This window comes from Sciurus carolinensis, chromosome 2 (assembly GCF_902686445.1).
Source record: "Sciurus carolinensis chromosome 2, mSciCar1.2, whole genome shotgun sequence".
Lineage (NCBI taxonomy): Eukaryota > Metazoa > Chordata > Mammalia > Rodentia > Sciuridae > Sciurus > Sciurus carolinensis.
The window spans coordinates 17,633,915-17,655,694 of NC_062214.1; the positions used below are offsets into that span (position 1 = coordinate 17,633,915).

At 35.7% G+C, this 21,780-nt stretch overlaps 1 protein-coding gene and 1 pseudogene across 1 annotated transcript in view; both read right to left on the reverse strand.

The window, feature by feature from the left end:
• Positions 1-21,780, reverse strand: part of Top1 (DNA topoisomerase I) — an 86,251-nt gene that overhangs the window by 23,053 nt on the left and 41,418 nt on the right. Inside the window, exons 6-11 of the mRNA XM_047542587.1 lie at positions 19,295-19,390; positions 18,194-18,269; positions 15,076-15,182; positions 8,519-8,634; positions 4,361-4,482; positions 3,542-3,664 (exon numbers count right to left, since the gene is read on the reverse strand). Coding sequence (XP_047398543.1) covers positions 3,542-3,664; positions 4,361-4,482; positions 8,519-8,634; positions 15,076-15,182; positions 18,194-18,269; positions 19,295-19,390 — 640 coding nt within the window. The remainder of the gene's footprint in view (positions 1-3,541; positions 3,665-4,360; positions 4,483-8,518; positions 8,635-15,075; positions 15,183-18,193; positions 18,270-19,294; positions 19,391-21,780) is intronic.
• LOC124978317 (poly(A) polymerase alpha-like) lies at positions 185-2,245 on the reverse strand (annotated as a pseudogene).

A 21,780-nucleotide genomic window follows, 5' to 3' on the forward strand; every position in this document is an offset into this window, starting at 1 on the left:
ATTGTAGTTCATTTATAAATAAAATAATTTCCTGATGATTAATAATTTTCTTTATGTTAAACAGATCTATCTAGAGAAATACTACCTAACAAACACAATAAAAATAAAATGTAAAATTCACTTAAAACTATATACCAGTTATTCCAAATATCAATACTGTCATCATTTAACAGTAAGTTTAAAAGTAGTATGAATCTAGGACAATCTAATTACCCCTATTATAAATAAACAATAAAACAAATGGCTATTTATACTCACTTCTGAAAACAAAGTGTATATTTTCAAACACACTAAATTTACATTTAAGTACAATTTAATTCATTAATTATATAACAGCAGAGCTGGGTAGAGCACCTGCTATATACATGAGGCCCTGGGTTTGATCCCCAGCACTATAAAAGAAAAAAAATACAATGTCAAAAAACAATTAGAAGACAAATATTCATCCTGACAATATAAAAACAAAATTGCTTAGCAGTAATTATGTTACATGTATATTCTAAAACAAATAGCATATTTTGTCACTTTCCAAATTAGGTAATTCTTGGGACAAAAAGGTTAAGACAAGAATGTTTGCAATGCTGGGGAGAGAAAAGCAGTTTTCCAAAGTAACATCAAAGGCTGGGAGTATAGTTCAGTCACAGCGTGCATGTGTGGCACGCATGGGACCCTGGGTTGATCCCTTTTTCTTTTTCTGAAGCACACGATTAGGTAGTAGTTGGAGTTGCTTTCTTTTTATATGCATTGCAGCAATTTTCATATCCACCTCAAACCTCTTGCTGTTTATTGCTTGCCTATAAACTGTATCTGTTAAAGACTGAATGTCACAGGTAAGATCAACACTGAGATTTTCAGAGTTTTCTGTTTTTTTTAAACACTAACCCAATCACCCACATCGTGTGAAATTCTTGTCAGGATTTTCTTTGGATGCTGGAAAATGACTGGGGATTCACATGAGCCAGTGTAATAAATTCATTCTTCTCCAAACTTCCAACCAAGATTTGAATTTTTGATTCCACCAAGCCCACCCATTCCAGGCGCTGTTTTTCCATTGGTACACTTGCTAGAAGTACAATATAATGCTTGTACTTTTGAAAGAAGTTTGGAGCTTCAAAAAGTTTGGACCATTCTGCCTTACTCAGCAAAATTTCATCAGTGATAGCAAGACCTTGTTTAAACTCCTCAACCATGACCATCCGTGTTGAAACTGACACATTGTACGTGGATTTCTGCTGTGGGTATGCTGGTGTAATTATAGGCATAAGATGGTACCTATCACTAGGGTTATCACTTGGGTCCCATACAGGCAAATTAAGATTGCATTCTTCAGGCTGTTTCAATAGCACTGGATTTGGCCATTCCCATTTAGAAAATACCAAGAAAAATTTATGTACAAGAGTTGATGCTATTCCATTTGGATAAAGCTGGCAAGTTCTTGCTACTAGCACATAGCCCAGGAAACACCACTGAGGAAACCTAATATATTGGAATAGATGTTGTGGCGTTTGGCCCACAGTTTGATAGCTCTCAAGAGTTAACCTGAAGATGTCAATATTTGGTACTAGATGTAAAATTTCATCGGTTACTCTACAACCATTAAGACTTATGCATCTTATATCTAAATTTTTAAGCAGACTGTCATCTCGTAGGTCCAAATCTTCTGGAATAGTCTGCAGTGCTAATCTTGCAAACAAAATATCAATCTCTATCCCATCAAAACAGAGTTTGATAACTGGTACAAATGCCTCTTCAACAGCTCTTAAGTCCTTAACTTCTTGTAATTTCAATTTATCATAGAACGAGGTGAAAAAGTCACTTCGATCAACGTCTTGGTGCAACACACAATGCATCAATATCAGCACCTTTTGTATGTACTCCTAATCTTTAAGATCCAAATGTAAAAATTTTTCCTCCAACATTTTCAATTACAGATTGTGAAAGATTCTTACTGTCACTGATTTCTCGTATCCACTCTTTCACCAAGTTATTTAATTTTCCCAGAATTAAAATCCTGTGCTGCAGCTCCTCTTCCTCTTCAAAAACCCCAAAGGGCTTCAGAGTCTCAATTAGTTTCTGTGTAAGTATGCAGTCAGTCTCCTTGGGGGCTGCTAAGCTGATAGGAGAAGTAATGCCATGGTGCTTCTGTGGCGGCTGTGTTTGTTGTGATCCCTGTGTTGTAACTGGAAACAGCATCATATCCTGCGCCCGCACCGCCCAGTCACTCCCCCTATCCCCCATCCGCCGCTGCCGCCCTGGGTCCAACCCCACTCCCGCACCCGCCGCTTTAAGTGCTTCTCCTCCTTCCCCTTCGTCCTAACACGGTGTCTGCTCATAAGGGTTTTTAAGCCCAGACAAACCTATTCATGGATTCTTTCCTAGGTATATGAGTATATATACTTTATACTTTCTTTTGTTAATGTATATTTTTAGATGTTGATAGACCTGTATTTTTATCCATTTATTTTTATGTGGTGCTGAGAATCAAACCCAGTGCCTCATACATGGCTAGGCAAGTGCTCTACCACTAAGCTACAACCCCAGCCCCTACTTTATAATTTGTGATACTTGCTCCTCCTGTGGGAAGGGGGATTTCCAACCTCCTTATCTTCTGTCAACTGTTCACCATCTTATAAATAGTAATTTAATAACCAAGTTCTGCTGCCTTGTGGGTGGAAACAGAATTTGCTGGTTGTATATTTGGCAAGGGCTAAGAAGGTAATGTTTATAAAAATGTTCTATATTGAATCACCAGTTCAAGAACAAAGCTCCAAAGTCATCTTTAAATTAAAACAAACCAAACTAAGACCGAAAATAAATGTAAATTGAATGACCTAAATTATACAAACATTGTCAGGTCCTTTAAAATCTGAAACTACAGGGCCTTGAAGTACAAAGGATCCCTTAACATCCTTAACTTAATAAAAGTCTAGCCTGAATTCCTACAGATTAGGTGTTAACAACTTTTTCTAAAATATAGTTTAGGTTTGAGGGCTATATAGTCTCTGTTGCAACTACTAATCTCTGCTATTGAATAAAAGCAACCACAGAGAATATGTAAATAAATAGAAGTGTCTATGTTTCAATTAAACTTTTTTACAAAAATAGGCAGCCTGTAGAAGAAAACACATGTGCTAGATACTAGAAAGATCCTTCATCAATGGGCATGGCCAAGACTAGAAGTGGATGAGTGTGACTAGATTCCAGAGAAAAACAGATCAAAGAATAGGGAGGTACATGGTTGATATCATTTCCTCTGTCTTAAATCCTTAACATCTAGTAGCCACTGTGGGACAGGTTTTCCCATCCTTAAATACTGTTTTTAAGGGCAATAAAACAACACCAGGTTTCTTATACTGAGCTAATGAACAAAATTCTTATTCACAATTTTTACTCTAAGTAAAACCCTTAGGAAAATTTTATTAGTGCAGAATCAATCTTTAGCATAGAAGAGTGAGAAATACTAAAGTCAATGATATGTCCCGAAGAAATTAATTAATCACTATCCCAAAATTCTCTAGAAGTTTAATAAATTCTGTAATACCAATTTCTCTTCCTTGCTCATCTGTTTCCGAGCTTCCGACTGAGCTTTGAAATACTGGCTCATATGGGTAAAATCACATTTGTTTAGATTGGTGATTGTATTCTTCTCTTCATTAGTCATTTCCTAATCAAAAGAAAAGGGGGAGATAAAAGATTACTCTTATGTGGTTTCTTGGGCTCTTGGCAAATTGCCACAAATCTCAGGCATATGAATTAAACTTTGAGACATGGATATACAGCAATTATTTTAGTGATGGGAGAAACAGTTCCATACTCATTCTCTCTTAGAAACGTTACCCGTGCTCTACTCACTCATTGAATCTGATTTTCAGAGCTAGTTCAGAGACAAACTTTAGTTCTGCCTTAGTCACAAACTGAGAATAATGAAGAGTTTTTAAAACCACCTAGAGAGATATATGTGGTTTTAAGAGCAGAAAGTAGGTTAAGCAAAATGAACAAGAATCAAGACATAACGGGATGTCAGATTACCATCTCTCTGCAACAGCAGAGGGAAGTCCTATCAAGTCAAACTTTCCTTTGTTCAACTGGAGTGAGGTTTTCCTGTTTGGCTTAATCTGATTAAACCCCCTCCTGTAGTCATAAGACAGCTGAGAGGAAAAAAATGTAAGATTTCTTATTGGATAGAAATCACCCATAATACATTAAGTAAACAGACAAAAAAAAAGTATACAACTTTTAATACAAGAAGATTCATAAAACTGAGATTTTACATCAGGGAATTTTTTAAAAATTATAATTTATACTACAAGTATTTGACTTAACATTTTTGAAAGCTACTAGGATACATGGGCTACAGTACCTTTCTCCAGTCTTTAAAGAAATTTTTTCTAAATATTTCCTTAGTAGTATATTCATGGTCGAGCATTTTTGCAAAGAATGTAGCTACTTCTTCTGCTTTGGGGCTCAGCTTCATGACTTTACCTAAAAGAAAAAGTGGTTCCAAGAAGTAAGGTATAATACTGATATTCTAAGTTTAAATATTGAGTGCTAGAGACTTCTTTAATAACCAGTTTACCATCCCATGAAACACAAAGGTCTGGCAACAGTTACAACAAGAACAAAGACAACATACTGATTTACATCTACTTGTTTAAATTCTCCTCCTCTTTTGCAGATATTTACCTGGCTCATTCTCTGGAGACTATGCCAGTTAACTGTTCCCAGGTGCCTGCTCAGGACAGGGATGACCTGGGGAAGGCCCAGTCACTCTTCCTTTTCCTTTCAGCAAGCAGGGTCCTTTACACCTCTTCAATGGTTTTTAAAAATCAAATCCTCAGAGGGACTCCTGCCACTGCTAAGCTAAGCAGCCTCTGTTCAAGAAGGGGAGGAAGGGATAGGGCAAGGAGCGGAAGAAAGGAATTGCAGGGAAAAGAAATAGGCATCTTTCTTCTTCAAAGTTAGGTGGGTGGAATATGAATTAAAAAAAAAAAAAAAAAAATATATATATATATATATATATATGTATCCATAGCAGGCAAGCCCAGATTTCCCATAAATCTAAAGACCTTCTTGGAGAACATTGTCACTCAAGGTATGTGGTACAAAGACCAAAAAAGCATCAGTATCATGAGGAAGTTTGTCAGAAATATAGAAGTCTGGGCCCCCATCCCAAGACCTACTGAATTGGAAACTGCATTTGAATGAGAATCATATTCATAAGAGTTTGCAATGCACTGCACTGGAACACAGGTACTATGAGGCTGCCTTTTACAAAAACTAGGATTCATCCATAGCAAAAAGTGATGGTTAGGGGTTCCTCGTAGCATGCAGTGTTTATATAAAAGTTGCTCTAAAGAAGCCCTGATGTTTCACAAAGCTGCTTACAGGTAAAGAAAATGTGGATAGAGCCTAGGCGTTTTGCATATCTTAATAAGATAAAAAGCAATAAAAGAGTTTAAGCTACTTTTCAGAGAGTACTTTGAATAGTTCTCTTAAAGTCAGTTTCCATTTTTTCCTTGAATATCCAACTTTATGAACCAATATATGCTATAATAATAGCATCTGGCTATATTTTAAATAAGGTTAAATAAAATTCCACTGCCTCACTAATACACAGGTATTAACAATTCAACTAAAGAAGTTCACATTTAATATAGAAACCTAAAAATTACCCAGAAATCCATTCATTGTAAAACTCAGAAGGCATCTCAACTCATGGTTGGAAAGTATCATTCCTGACTGTGGAAATGTGGGGAATTGTAGCACAAAATTCAAATTCAAGGTAGACAGAAAGAATCTGTTTGGCCATAATTTAAAAGACCTGTTCAGGTGGCATACCTTCCCCCTCTCAATCCCCTCAAGCTTCTCCTTTAGAAGGAAGATCTGGAGAGGATAAGCTAGATTTAGAGACTTCCAGCTCTTCATTGAACTCCCCTATTCAGGCCTGAATCAGAGATAACAGCAGAACTGATATGTTTCCAATGTAAATGAAGATATAAGCCAAAAGAATAAAATAAATGGTAATAAAAATATGAGTTATTCTCTGATATGTTTGGTATATACCAAATATTAATAGTATTCTGGGGGAAAAAAGGACACAGACAGATAATCAGGGTTATCTTACTGAATTCTGTCCCAATAGAGGAAGCAATTGTGACTTGTCTTGTTTTAAGTAAGTTGTCAAAAGATGAATTAACAACTCCCTGCTGCAGGGTAGTGGGAGGATGACTTGAAAAATCCCTGGCAATGGTAACAATTTGTGGAAAAGGCTGAGCTCCAAGAAGAGGAAATTGCTGAGTCAGAGTTGAAAACTGAAGGTCCTTAGCAGAGGCAGCAATTCACTGCTTCAGCCAGCTGATGCCCCCACCTTCCCTGGCAGGTTCTAAAGGAACATGAGAATTCTCTTCCCCAGAGGGTAGGCAGAACTGACATTATCAGTTTGAGCTAACAAATCAATACTCTTGACTTACTGCAGAGTGGGAGTTTACACAATCAAAGGAAGAAATCCCAGAGGGAAATCCAACTGAGAAAATGTTAAAGCCCTGGAACTGAAGCTTCTATAATGGAGGACTAGGCAAGAATGGGGGAAAGGATGGGCTGGGGTTGTAGCTCAGTGGAAGAGCGCTTGCCTAGCAGCATGAGGCATCGGGTTCAATCCTTAGCACCACATAAAAAAATAAATAAAGGTTAAAAAGAAAAAATGGGGGAAAGGAACCATGGCAACAGCTAATCCACACCTTGGCTTCCCATTTTGAAAAGAGAAATTCCAAGACTAGGAAATCTAGCTTTCCCTTCAATCTCTTTGAACCTCAGTGAGGTTTTTGCAGTTGAGTTTTCTAAAGGTCTTGGTGAGTTCAAACTAGGGCTACAGAATACTTGTATTATTAATAATTTTTTTTTTTTACACCAAATCCAGAATACGTGACCTTATGACAGTTTTCCTCAAGGTGCAGGCTCTTTCTCTTTATCAAAAGTGTTGACTTTAAGTCATATTTGAGAATCTCCAAGAATGACCCAGTGCCCAGCTGAGAGGACTGAAAGAACTGTCCTATGCTCTCTGACTAATGTGGGTCAAACTATTTGTCTGATATTAGTAAGCATTTGCTATTGGGATTGTGGGATCTTGTTAGGCTGCAAACTCCTAAAGATCGGGGGTTAAGTCCATAGTACTATCTATCTGCTGCTGAGTCTTAGTATTTGAACATAGGAGATATATTATTTAAAAAAAAAAAAAGGAATTCTGGCTTCCCATATTTGTCCCTTTCCTTGCTTACAGACCCAGCCCTTCAGGATAACTTAAAATACAACTGAGCATCCCTTATCCAAAATGCTTATAACCACAGTGTTTAGGATTTCAGTTTTTTCTTTTTATATTTTGTACTATTTGCATTAATAGTGTGAGAAATCTTAAGAATGGGTCCCAACCAAGTTTAAACACAAAATTCATTTATGTTTCATATGTACATTATATTCAAAGCCTGAAGGAAAGTTCATGCAATATTTTTAATATTCTCAGGCATAAAACAAATTTTAATTTCCTGGTATGTCAGGTTGGTGCTCAAAAATTTTCAGATTTTTGAGTATCCAGATTTCAAACCTGGAATGTTCAACCTATACTACCTAGACCCATAAGCATCTGTGGCAGTGAGGCCACTGTTGGTGGGCAAAAAGATGTACCAGAGCTCTCAAAAGTTTTGTCACCAATGCTTTTCAGCAGTTTTTTGTCCAGTGTTTCTCAAAGTTTCATCAGTAGACCACACCTATTCAACAGATGTTACCCAGACCTCCTCTGGCAAGGACATAAACACTCTAGCCATTACTGCATAGAGCTCTTGGAATGAGGGGAATCAACTGAACATTACCATCTACACATTACATATTACACTGACAACAGAAGGTTACTTTCAAATATGTCAACCCAAGTACAGAAAAATGGGTGATGGCTAATAGACAATTCTGAAGGTTCTAAGAGACGTAGGTGGGTATTGTTAAAGGCAGCTCATCAGACTTGACTGCACATATACCAAAGGCATAATGTTATATTAGGAAGAGCGAATGATAGAATCAAACAGTCCTACCCAGAGGATGACAGCAGACTAATCAATCCTCCACCAAATACTAATACTATTTTCAGTGATAAGCAGCTTATTGGCCTGGCATTATTATCACTAAAACAAAATATTACCATTCAAATGAGACTTTCCTAACTACTCCATTGCACTGAATTGGTCCATGGAAATCAAATTCAGATAAAAATCTTCAGCTTGTGGACCATGGGCTGTGAGCTTTTCTGGATTATGTTGGTTAAGACATTAACAGTTCCTTTCCTGTGGTACTTTTTTAGTAGCAAATGGGTCTTTAAGAGTTAAGTAAACACCTGATGCCCCTTTCTTGAAACCACATAACAACAAAAACAAAATGAAACAAATAGAAAATAGGATCCTTCCTCATCTTCTATCCCTAAATAGAAGCTGACACTTTTTCTTGGTCAAGAATCTGACAATCTGGAACAACTCACCATCATAGTAAAACTTGACACTTTCTGGAAGAGGCTCATATGGTGGAGCAAACACAGGGCCTTTATGTTCTAAGAATTTCCACTTGATGCCTTCAGGATAGCGTTCTTCTTCCCACCTTTCAAAGACAAGGCACAACCTTATTTAGTGATCACCTTGGCTAATATAGAAATCACCAACTATTAAATGCCAAAAGAATTATATGCTCAATTGGCTGACACTCATTCAAGGACTGGATCAAAATACTCAGTGTCTTTCACTTTAAAAAGGTCAGCAGTCCCAAAGAAGATGAAATTTTCAGGTGAATGGGGGAAAATACATTTCAACAGTTCAAAGATTCTGAAAATTAAAGATCATCACTCAAGGAACTCAGTCAACAAATGGAGGCTATGAAATGGAAACAGGTGTTTATCACAATGCTGTAACAGTGTATCATGTGGTATATGTGACAGAGGTTATTATTTATGCTGTTGGAAAAAGCTTCCTAAAAGTAGAGGTGCCAAATGAAGGTGTAGGGAAAACCAACCCTCTGAGAAGATACATAATGTAACAAAAAGACGAGGAAATAATAGTTCAGGTGGTGCATATTGAGTTTACAAGGAAATAATAGTTCAGGTGGTGCATATTGAGTTTAAGGTATTTATGGGCTATACAGATCTAACTAGAAGACACCATGCATATTGAGTTTAAGGTATTTATGGGCTATACAGATCTAAGTAGAAGACACCAACAGATGAATCTAAAACTCAGAGGAAACAATGTTTTGAAAACCTATTTAAAAAGGGATCAAACATAAACAATGATTAATACAATGATCACACCACCTATACACACCGCTAATGTTTTGCTAAATTTCCTTTTTGTTGAACCATTTCAAAGTTAATTGTAGACCTGATATTTCACCACTATTTCAGCAAATATCTTTAAAAAATGATATACTCACAGAACTATAAAAATTATATCAAAATAATTTTCTATTATCATTCTAATATTCAGTCTGATTAATAACTTCCCAATGATATCCAAAATATATTTTTATAGAAGTAGGAGCTAATTAAGGATCATATATTGCAGTTGGTAGATATGTTTACAAAGTCTCCTCTTCTTTGGCACAGACAGACCTTCTTATCACCCTCACATTACAAAAGAAAAAAAAAAAAAAAAAAAGTAAGCCAGATAGATTATGTCTTATATACAGAATATCTAAAAACTTTACAGATTTTAATCCTATTTCTATATTAAAATGAAAAGGACCTACAATTCTATTGAATTATTATTTAATAACTGAATTCTACCTGAAGGTGAATTATGCATATCCTATTGTTTCTATTAAGTTCTTCCAAGTCCAATATTTTACAGAAAGTTTTTTATTTTTCTTTGTGGTGCTGAGGCTTGAACCCAGGACTCTGGGCATGCCAGATAAGTGCTCTACCACTGAGTGGTTATCTCCAACCCCCAAATTCAATATATTAAAAGTTCAGAAACAGCAAATGAAAATTACATGTAGCAAACTGTGCTGTAATTATAGTATTACTTCAAAACCGAAGTCAACCTATCTGATCAAATGATTTTCAACAAGAGTGCTTACGGTCATTCGGGGAAAGGACAGTCTTTTCAACAATGAAGTGTGCAAAATGATGACACTGGGTGCTTACCTTATAATATATATAAAACTTAACTTTAAAAAACAATGGGCCAAAGACCTAACTATAAGTGCTAAAACTATAAAAACTATTTTAGAAGAAATTATAAGGAAAAAATTTCACAACTTTGGATTTGGCAATGAAAAACGAGAGTAACAAAAAGAAAAATAAGTTGGACTACATGAGAATTAAAAGTGTCCACTCATCAATGGACATATTCAATAAATAGACATATTCTCAGAATAGAATAAACATCTGAAAATCACACGTGATTAGCCTAATATCCAGAATATACAAAGAACTCCTCGCCCGGCACAGTGGCACATACTTTTAGTCCCAGATACTTAGAAACTGAAAGATCACTTGAGCATAGGAGTTCAAGGACAGCCTGAGTAACATAGGGATGCATGGTTTCTTAAATGCAAATCAAACCACAATGAGATACCACTCATACCCATTAGGATGGCAATAAACTTTTAAAAATGACAAGCTAGGTAGGGATGTGGATAAAATAGAACCCTTGGGCATTCTGGTCCAGTCATTTGTAAAATAGTAGGGCAGTTCCTCAAAAAACTAAACAGAATTACCAAATGACCTAAGTAATTTTATCCCTAGGAATACCACCCTCCACTCCCCACAAAAAAACAAAAACAAAAACTAAAAACGGGAATTCGATCAAATACTTGCAGCACTATGTGCTACAGTCAAAATGTAAAAACAACCCAAGTATCCTTGAACAGATGAATGGATCAACAAAATGTGGTATATACATACAATGGAGTATTATTCAGCCAAAAAAGGGAAGGAAATTCTGAAGCATGATACAACATGGATGAACTTTCAGGACATTTTGTTAGGTAAAATAAGCTAGTCACAAATATAAATACTATATAATCCACTTATATGAAGTACCCAGAATGGTCAAATTCATAGACTCAGAAAGCAGAAAGGTAACTGCAGGGGGCCGGGGCATAGGGGGAAATGAAAATTAGGTACAATGAGTTCAAAAGTTCAAAGTTTCAGATTTGCAAGATAAAAGGAGTTCTGGAGATGGGTGGTGGTGATCATGGTATACAAGAATATAAATATACTTAATGCTACAGAACTGTATGTTTAGAAATAATTATGATAGTAAATTTTATGTTGGTGTATTTTAAATACACATTTAAATCATCTTTTGAAAATAAAGATTCAAAAATTTTTAAAAGATTTAATAAAATCTTAAAGATCTTCCATAATCAATCTACCACTTTACCAATACAGGTAGGAAACTGGCACGATCTTCCTACTAAGTTGTTGCAAAGGAAGGCCTGGATGCAGGAACTCACCCAACCCCAGAGTTTATTACTCTTCAAATCAGAGAGAATATAAATTCATGTATAAATGTATGTGAAAGCATTTGCAAGGAACTTATCTGTTGGAGCAGTCCCACAATAACTGAGGGAACTCAGAATGCCATGTTTTCCCTAATGCAGTCAGGACTTGGCTCCATTCTTCTCCTCAAACCCACTGTTTCTAAATTTAGACTTCATAATGTTTTTACAATTCCTCCAACTTCAACAAGGTTTTTCTTGAGGACCTACGACAACTTTTTTATCATTTAAGCAAATAAAGATTCAACGAATCATTGAACATTAAACTTCAAATTAAACATAAAGAACATATGCTCCAATAAACTGATGTATTGAACTGATGTATTGAACAGTGTTGACCTTTTGAACCTCTAATCCATACTTGGGCCCTCAACCCCTATTGAGAAAACTATGAACTTAGACATCAAAATGCCTTCTCTGTGGTGGCTCGACTTATAAACCACAAGTTATGTAGCAAAAGTTTATAATAAAATTTGCTTTAAAAAGGAAAGGTGAGAAAATGCTAGAAATGTGTATAAGATAGGGAAGTAAATTCCACAAGCTTCTTGAAATTAAGTTCCTTTGGGGTTAATAAGCATTTCGAAGTGCACTGTAAAATTAGTATAATTTTTTTAAAAAATCAGAAAAAAGACAATACAGCTATCTGGAAGCTAACCTCTGGAATTAAGGGCAATTTCTCTGATAAAAGGATATCAATAATCATATTCCTTAAGTTTCTTACAATCATGTAACTTAGGTATTCATGAGTCCTGATCTTTTCAAGAACTAATTCCTTACATTATACTTCTAATTTCTTACATTATCCCTTTGCTAAGAGACTTGAAATTCCACTTAAAGTCACACCTAATATCTGCAATAAACACCCCAGTTTTTAAAATCTCTTTGTGAAGCATCAACTGTTTAGAATTACCTTGAGACTTAGTTTCAACAGGTCATCCCTGATAACAAAGTGTGCTTTAACACAGAGCTGAAACCCTATAACTATAGTGGGTAACAGTCAAAAACAGGTTCAACTGGGTCACATAGATTTTCATGAATGGGTCAGTGCCACCATTTGTAACACTGGTTTTATTGGGAAGATATGACAAAGCAGAGGAACGCAGAGGGGCCTGGACCATTTTCTCACCCCCATAACTACCAAACCGTAGGGAGATAAGGATCAGAATAAGCCACGCCACCCCCTTTTGGTCAAGAACAACGTATCTGAAAATGCTGGAGGAAGGCAAAAAGATCTGTGCATTTGTCAAGCTGGTGAAGTGTGTGATTCTTTTGGTGGGATAGCAAGAGGAAGAGCAAAAATGAGAATATTTGCCGTTTTCAGTTCCCCAACTTGGTCAATTTTGGTCTGGAAGTCCATGAGAACATTAGAGTTCAATGGGCAATTGGTCAGAAAGTCATTAATCCATAAAAATAGAGAGTCTATACATACAAACAGAGTGTGCCATCAGGCACTTTGCTTGAAAAGAATGTGCAAAGTAGAACGATCCAACTTGAGAAAACTAGCAAATAACTGCTCATTCCCAAACCAACCACCTTTATTTAGTTCAAGACTAGCCAACTCCTCCACTTCAAGCCAAAACAAGAATAAAAACCAGAGTCAAGGTTTCTCAGAAGTAATGTGTGGCAACACTGATGAGGATTTCAATGGCAAAGCCAAAATAAGGTTATTAGACCCTTCAAGGGCACCTAATTCTACACACATGGGCTGGACTAAGATAAGAGTTCATTGTCTTGAGCTCAAGCTCCAAGAGAAGAGACACATCAAGGAGCTCCTAATGACAAGTACATCCAACAATCACTTATTAAGTACCCACAACAGAACCCTGGAGAGATGCAACAGACTAATTCACCATTCTCATGACTCCCAATAATACCCCTGATTTACACAATCATTTGTTTATTTTTTAAAATTGTTTTTTTATTAAAGGTTATAAAAACCTTTCACTATTCTATGAACAAACTCTGGGGAAGACCACTAAAAACCTTTGATTAGTTCCAAAGAGAAAATGAAATAAAAACAAGGAAAATAAAACCACGTTCCTTTGCCTTCTACTCTTCACTTCTGGAAAGGCTGAGGTTTCCTATTGCTGTTATCCTTTTCTACACTTCACTTTTAACCAAGATGTCCCACCAACAGGCCAATCACACAGTTGTCACTGTGTGGAAACATTTCTGTGCTGCTGCTCCCAGAAATCTCCATAGGTACTACTCTTTCTACTTCCTCAGGGGTGCTGAGGACATCACTATTCTAATGATAAAAGTTATAGCAAGCATGTACAAATGGGCTGTAAACCACACAGCAAACTGGGATTATAAAGATACTCCAAGATGGAAAGTAGGAATAGAGAAAAGAAACAAAGGTTTATGTTCTAACCCATAAGCCTCACGATCACCTGAATTTTTTTCAATATAAATATCAATCACATATTATTGATACAATAAAAACAAAATTTTAAGAAAAATAAGCATTAAAAATGTGTCTATTTTAAAATTCTAAAAGTTCCATACCTAAACATACATCTCAAAAGTAAACTGTTTTTGCTAACCTGGCTTCCATGAATACATTTGAACCTTCACTCCTACAGAGAAGAATGCCTATTTCTCACGTTCACAATCTTCGATACTTTTACTTATTAATCTTTCCAATCTGAGGGGCACTGAACAAAAAGATGTCTCATTTTTTTCATCTTTGAGTTCTTTAAGTTATGATGTTTATTAACATTTATTTTCTTTAATAAACTGGTTTTTCTCTTTATATTTCTCTTAAAAGAGCTTTTCTTTTTTCATATTGAAATACTACACCTTTGTATTACAAATATATTCCTTGAAGGTTTTTTTTTAATGTCATGAAGCTGTTTGCCACATGAAAAATTTCAATTTTAATGTATCAAATTTATAAATCATTTCTTTATGGTTCTGGTTATGTTCTACTTCAAAAGATCTTCACTATTCTACAATTACACAATTATTCTTCCAGGTTTTCTTGTGGAAGTTTCATTGTTATTTTAAGAAAGGCAGTTTTCCCAACATAATTTGTAGAATAACTTTCCCTATCATTTTAAGAGAATTTATAATACCAATAATGAACTGTAAAGTTCAAAAAGCTAGAAAAAAAATACTGAAATTTCTTACCATAAGGAAACGATATTTTAGATTTGTTTAATCTGATTTAAACATCATTCAATGTATACATGTATCAAAGATTCATGTTATCTAGTAACATGTAAATTTTTTTGTTTTTATGCGTCAGTGAAAAAGTAAATTTAATTTCAAAGAAATAAATAAATGCATGTGCACTTTGTTCATAAACTAAGTTTCCATTCTGTTCAATGAGTGGAATCCAGTTTTGAAATCCAACAATTTTAGAGCTAGTTAATGATTTCACTAAGAACCTGGAAAACTTACTTCAGATTATTATTCTGGAGATTCTTTTAAGTATCTTCCCCCAAATGTCAGAATGTTACCTTTAATAACTCAATACTCTTACTTAATTAGGTTGTGCAATAAAAGCCCTGACATCTTAACCCAGTGCTGAGAGGTTACCATTTCCATTTCTGCTCCTCTTCTTTCTTCGGCTTCTTTTTCTTGTTATCTGGCTCAGGAACTTTTTTATCTTTATCTTTATTCTTGGGTTTTTTCAATTTACCATCCTACAAAGAAATATGGTGAGAAAGCACTTAAATAAGAACTGATCACACTTCCAGAAGCAGTTTTTGGGAGCCATTAGGAAGAAAAACTATAATCATAGAATATCAGAACTGGAGAGGATCCGATTTCCAATACTCTCTCCACAGATGAAGAAAATTTACTGCTACTCCACAAATGAGCAGTTACTTCCCAAAACTCCCTGACAAACACAGGAAAGTAGTTAAAAACACTCGTTCTGCAGGGGAAGAGCCTGGGAAACTATATTTTTAAACCTCAGGGGAGTTTGGAAAAGCACTACTGCAGAAAGTAATCCCAGTGTACTTTCCAAACTTGTTTCCTCACTTATCTTTAAAATCTACTTAACTTACAATCTTTTCAAATATAATCAAGTAACACGTATAGAAGGTCATGCATTAGATATTTAGTATTCAATTTGAAAGGAAATTCCAATTCATTGGGGAATACTTTCTATCGCTACTGCTTGTATACACAAATATTTTGGAGGTCTAAAAATGAGTACTGCTTCTTATGGTGCTATTTCTTTATGCCTCTTCTTTCAACTATAAATATATGAGCTGATCATGGTAGTATAATAAAAAAGCATCAAACATAGGTTTGAGTGCAACTCACCAATACAGGAAGACAAATCTCAAAACACACACCCAAACAAAAATGTGATACTCAACAGGTGGTGGTCCCACTCAACAGGACTTGAACTCTTTAGAAGAATCTTTTCCTTTGTCCTACCTATTTGACACAATTTAACTTTTTACTCAACAAATTTTATTTAGCAATGGAAAGTGGTTTTGAATAATCTTAAAATCAATTATGGGATGGCAGAACTGGAAAGAATTGTCTAGACAATTTGGTTTGACTTCTGACTATAACCAACTTTGAAACAGAGGTTATGCCACTTTATCAAGGTCATACAGCTATGACTGACCACAAGGAGAGCCCAAGTTTATGAGAAAAATAACAGAATGTGATTCATGGTAATGAGTGGAATAAATATTCCAGGACTACATGACAGGATGGCAATCAGGACAGGGATAAACTCAAGGTCTATAAGCAAATGCCTTTTAGGGTAAAGGGAAGGGGAAAGCTATAGTACTACACATATTTAAAGTACGAATGGGAAATATAAATGTGTAAATATGTGTGGGAGGAGAAGGTACTAAAGGATCACTTTAATCAGATAATGTTTACTCTTTAGGCTGAAACATACCACAGGAAAGGGAAATGTTTTCCAGTTAAGACATTCTCTTAACAGCTTCTAAATAAGCATGCAGGTGGTCCTATCAGGAAACAACTGGCTACATTGTATATTTTCAAGTCTCTAATTGTGATAAGCAGTCACTGGGAGACTTCAGAACAATTCCCAGAAACACAACAACAAAACCCCCACAGCCAGCATGTAAGGTTTAATGACAGATTTTGTCATCTGGGTCCCCGCCACATTAAGACTAGGCATTAATTAATACAATCTTATAGCCTGCATTTTTTTTCTTATAAGGCTACTAAACAACAAGTTGTTAACCATTCCTTTTTCCAAGTAGTTTAAAAATTCAGAGAAAAGTTATTATTTTGCATAAATGCAATGTAAACATAAAAGTAAGACAATGCATGAAGAGCTCAAGCTTTACATTTCTTTTTACTGGTTTCTACTGATTATTTACATGAAAGTGGAGTAACTGACTACCATAATCATTACTCATCGTTTTACTCTCAATTCCCTGAACTGGTTCTCATTAACTTGAACTTCTGCCCAGAACAGACTAAAACAGAAAAACTACAATTTCCTTAATTCAGAACCTGATTTCCTCTAACTTAAGCTAACTTCGTCAATATTTTAAAATACGATTCCATTAAAGACCTATCTTCTTTCCCCTTATGGAGTTAAAAGGATCAGCAGTCCCACACAGCAGCTAGCGTGCTGGCTCTGGAATCAGCAGGGGACCAAATCCTGCCTTTACCACTTAGTAGCTATGTGACCTCTGACAAATGATTCAACCTCTCTATTCCTCAGTTTCTACATCTGCTGAATGACGATAACAGTAGGGGCTTTGCATCTCTTAATAGCTGCTGTAAGAATGAAATGAAACAATACACATACGAAGCATGCAAAATAGTATCTGGCACATAGTAAGCATCTATTTCATTTAATTATTTTTACAAAGATGATAAACTGCTCTTAAGACTTGCTACCCTTTATCTTCACTGCTAGTGCTTCAAACTGTCCACCTCATGCTTGTGAACCATTTTGCCCAACAGCAGCTAATCTCAAATGCAGCTAAAGAGCTAAGAATTTACACAACCCCTTTTCTTGGGAGAACATGTTTAAAACACCTGTGCATTTGTTCTTTAATTATTTCCTAATAACTTTTTAATGTAAGAAATCAGAAGTGTCAGAAGGAGGAAACAACTTATTATATTTTGTATCTATCTACCATAAGCATCAAATAGACTCCTTGGAAAAGTACTTGAACTGAACTGAGATTTTAAGGAAGGTTATAAGCCAGAAGAAACAGGGAGGAGAACATGTGTGCTCCAGACAGAAGGAACAGCAAGTGCTACATAAAGCTATGAAGCACAGAAGAATTTGGTAACAAAAGAAACAAAGGCCAGTGTAGCTAGGAGGTGAGCTCAAGAATAAGATGAAACCAGGCACAAGATGCAAGGGCCAGGTTGAGGGAAGTTGTGGTTGAGAGATTGGATTTTATCCTACATCCAAGGAGGAACCTATTAAAGGACTTTAAATGCAGCAAACCTATAGGTAGATACTCAGGAAGACAAATCCAGAATCTGCAGATTCTGGTTAAGATACTTTGGGGGCTTAGAGAGGTCAACCCAAACAATGCCACAGCCACCACTTGCGTGTGAAATTTTTTCCTAATGTCACCACTACTACAAACCAATAAATTCCTACGACTCATTTACCTTCAGAAGTTGTTTTATGGAAAATTCCCACTTCCAAAATCAATCCCCAAAAGGTATAAGTAGACTCCTTACTAACCTCTTCTTCCTCTAGTTTTCGTTTCTTCTCCTTCTTGATATCTTCTGTTTTGATTTTCTTAGGTTTATAGTCAGCGCTAGAAAGGAGAACAAGAATATGCAGTTATGACTCAGAAGTTCCCACCCACAGGATTAGGACCTCCAAACTCTTGGAAGCCTCCATGGCAGGTGACTGCTGTTATTCTTGGCTGGTCATTCTACAGGAGTGGAGAGAGTAAAAGAAGGCCAGACCAAGGATCAATAATTACAGAACAAAAGAAACAACTTACACTACACACAGGCCTTGGAATGAAACAGGGTAGTAGAACACATATATGAAATAGACCCCACTATCACAAGGAAGTCTGGGAACCAAATGAATAGCACAATGGCTGTCACTCAGGAATAACTTGCTGGAAAGAAATTCTGTATCAAATGAATTTGTTAAGTATCTATCTTCTCCCATTTCATCCACTTTCTATCATACATCCTTTGTAGATTCTTAGAGATAGTAAACTATGTAATATTGAAACTAGTGAACAGAATTTAATTTGAATGAACTTTGAAATACAGGTATATAAGCCTTAAATAACATTTTAAGAGACAGCAGTTTTATTAAACCTCTATACACTGAAACTTCACTTAGAATTTACTGAAAGGTTTAATCCCTAGGAGAAATTTCTTTATCTGTGGTAGGAAGGTGATGATAAAGTAACTTAAATAATTTAAATATCCCTTATTGATTCTGTATTATTTGAATTTTCTACAATAAATATGCACTACCTTTTTAATAAGAAAAACTTATATTCCATGTAAACCTTAGGTATACTATGTATTTGCTTAGCAAACCCCACCTCTCATAATTTCAAGAGAATCAATTACCCAGTCTATTGCCTGCAAATTCCAAATGAGTACAAGCCACCTCTCATAATTTCAAGAGAATCAATTACCCAGTCTATTGCCTGCAAATTCCAAATGAGTACAAGCCAATTAATACAGTTTCTCTGTACATTATACACATACGTCACATTCACTCTTTAAACGTTTTTCGTTTTCAGAAACAAAGTTCATTTCATTTAACATCCCCCCTGCTCCCCAAGTCAAAGTATGGAGAAATACTCACTCATCCTCATCTCGAGGTCTCTTTAATGGCTTTATGTCCTCTTTAGGAGAAGCAAAATAGCCATCATCCTCAGGTTCGTCTTTAATTCGTGGTGGGCTAATGGAGGGAGGGGAACTAGTTATTGAGAGCTAGAATACTTACAGTACATTAAATACAAAGCAGTATTTAAAAAAAACAAACGAAAACCCCAAAGTAGTCATACATCATCTCACTGAAAAGGAGCTAATATAAGGATAACAATGTACATAAGAAAAATTATTTTTCATGAGCAACTTTTCTCATTTAATTCTCACTATAATCTTGTGTAGTGGGTAGGTTTCTTCTCACTTTACAGACAAGCAGATAGTATCCAGATTCAGGATCAGGACTGCTTGTTCCAAGTCAATATTTTTTCCCCACTATATCTTAGTTACCTTTGCCAACAGGTTCAAAACCACCACTGGAATAAACTTTTTTTTTTTTTAATTTAAATAAGGGATTCACTATATATCCGATAACCTGAACTGATTACTGTAGCACACCAAAGCTAAAATATAGCTTTAATACCAGGAAAGGAATAAAAATTGGTTTTCTGAGCGTGGCATCTTAAAGATCCAAAAATCTGCAGTAATAATATATGTATATTAAGTTACATGGAAACATAACATGGCTGATAAAGTTACAACAAAAGCAGAGTGAGTTCTATAAATGAGAAGGCCCAAACCAAACTGAAGCCATTCTCAATTAAATCTATTCACACCTCAACCTGCTTAGGTTTACTTTATACAAAGAAAATGCCTCACCAGTTTTTGTTAAGATTTCACCTTCTGAATATAAAGATGATCCTGTTAGACGATTATCTCTAGCCAAAAATATGAAGGAACAAGTTTTTCAAAATTTAAATACAAAAAGAAAACCTCAAAGGGACCAAAACCCAGTGTCTTGGAAACGTGTCTTGTCCCTGATCAGGCACATCCTTCAGAATCTTGCTGTCTTTAATTCAGCAAATGGCCTTTCTAAAAAGTCATCATATATAAAAGGATGGGGCTAAGGGATGAGCATCCAGACTCAGCTATAAAGCATATTCATAGATTTTAAGACAATGTATCCCCCTCCCCCTGCCAAAAGCATAATGGATCCCTTTGCTTGTGATAGAATTTGAATGTTTAAAGAGATTAGCTCTCCTTATTTTAGCATACTCCTTACTTTACAGCTATTCCCCCTCCCACCCTAATCACTGACAAAAGTTCCAAGGGTCTAGAAGGTAAGAAACACTGCCATTACCTAACTAGTTAGTTACCTAACTAGTTAAATAAATGCCAGATTCTAGGATGGTCGAGGGTAAAGTTAAAAACATGTGAGAAGGGTTTCTAGGCCTGAATCATAAAACTAACCAGAAAACTGCATTCTAGTGAAGCAGCTGGATTCTCTACAGACACACAGACAACCCAGAAAGCAATCCAACTAAGTGAATACACAGACCAAAGCCTAGAAGGGTGTGTTTTAACCTCCTAATCTTAAAAGTCTGAAAATGAACCTGTGACTATATACTATCCAGAGTCTCTATTCATATTCTGTTCAGTAAAAGTCCTGGGCAGTCTCTTGGCAGAGATAAGCCACTCTGAAACACACTCACTTTATCTAAGAAGTCAGAGTTCCTAGGGGAGTCTACAGCTCAGATGTTTCCTTTTACTGTTTTGAATTCCAAGAACAGTTACAAAACATGCCTGCAGAGGGCACCCACTTCTCCTTGTCTACTAAGGGCCTAGAGTACATGGCAAAAACTTTATTAAAGAAAACTGAAAGTTCAGTCCCAAGAAAGCATTTTTGTCCTAGTCAACAATATAAAAACACTTCCAAAAATATCTAACAAATCCACTGTTATTCAGTGGAGAGAATGAGAATACATGATGATCCTAGAAGGAGTATTTCGTTTTGTTTTTAAAACTAGAAGGATTTTTTGGGGCTTATTTTAGGGAGTTGATGAATAAAACAGAATAAGGGCAAAAATATACAAAAAGAGATCTCTAGATTGTGCACACTTTCTCTTCCTTTTAGAAAATGATATATTTTTACCAAATCTATGTCTATCTCTAAAAAAATAGGTCAAGTAAGGTTTAATATATGAGCTTTATCATATTCCTATGGAGGAATTCAAGGAAGTTAATTTTTCAGGAAACCCCATAGTTACTACTAAGGAGATTCTTTTTAGAGTGATTAAAATATTCTGGAATCAAGTAATGAAGCTGCCTTGTAAACATACTAAAAAATCAATATACATATTATTTATATATTTTTTAAAAAATCTCTCCATGTCAAACCTTCTCCACTCAAAATAACCTTATGGGAAATATGCTGGTCAGTCTCACTAACTGGCATTCTAGAAATGCTCAACTTGGTTTAGATCAAGTCCTCTCACGCTAACTTCCTGAGAACCATCAAGGTTACCAGGTTGGTATCTTTGGGGCAAGCTCAGACAACATTACCACATGGACAGGTGGTCTGCT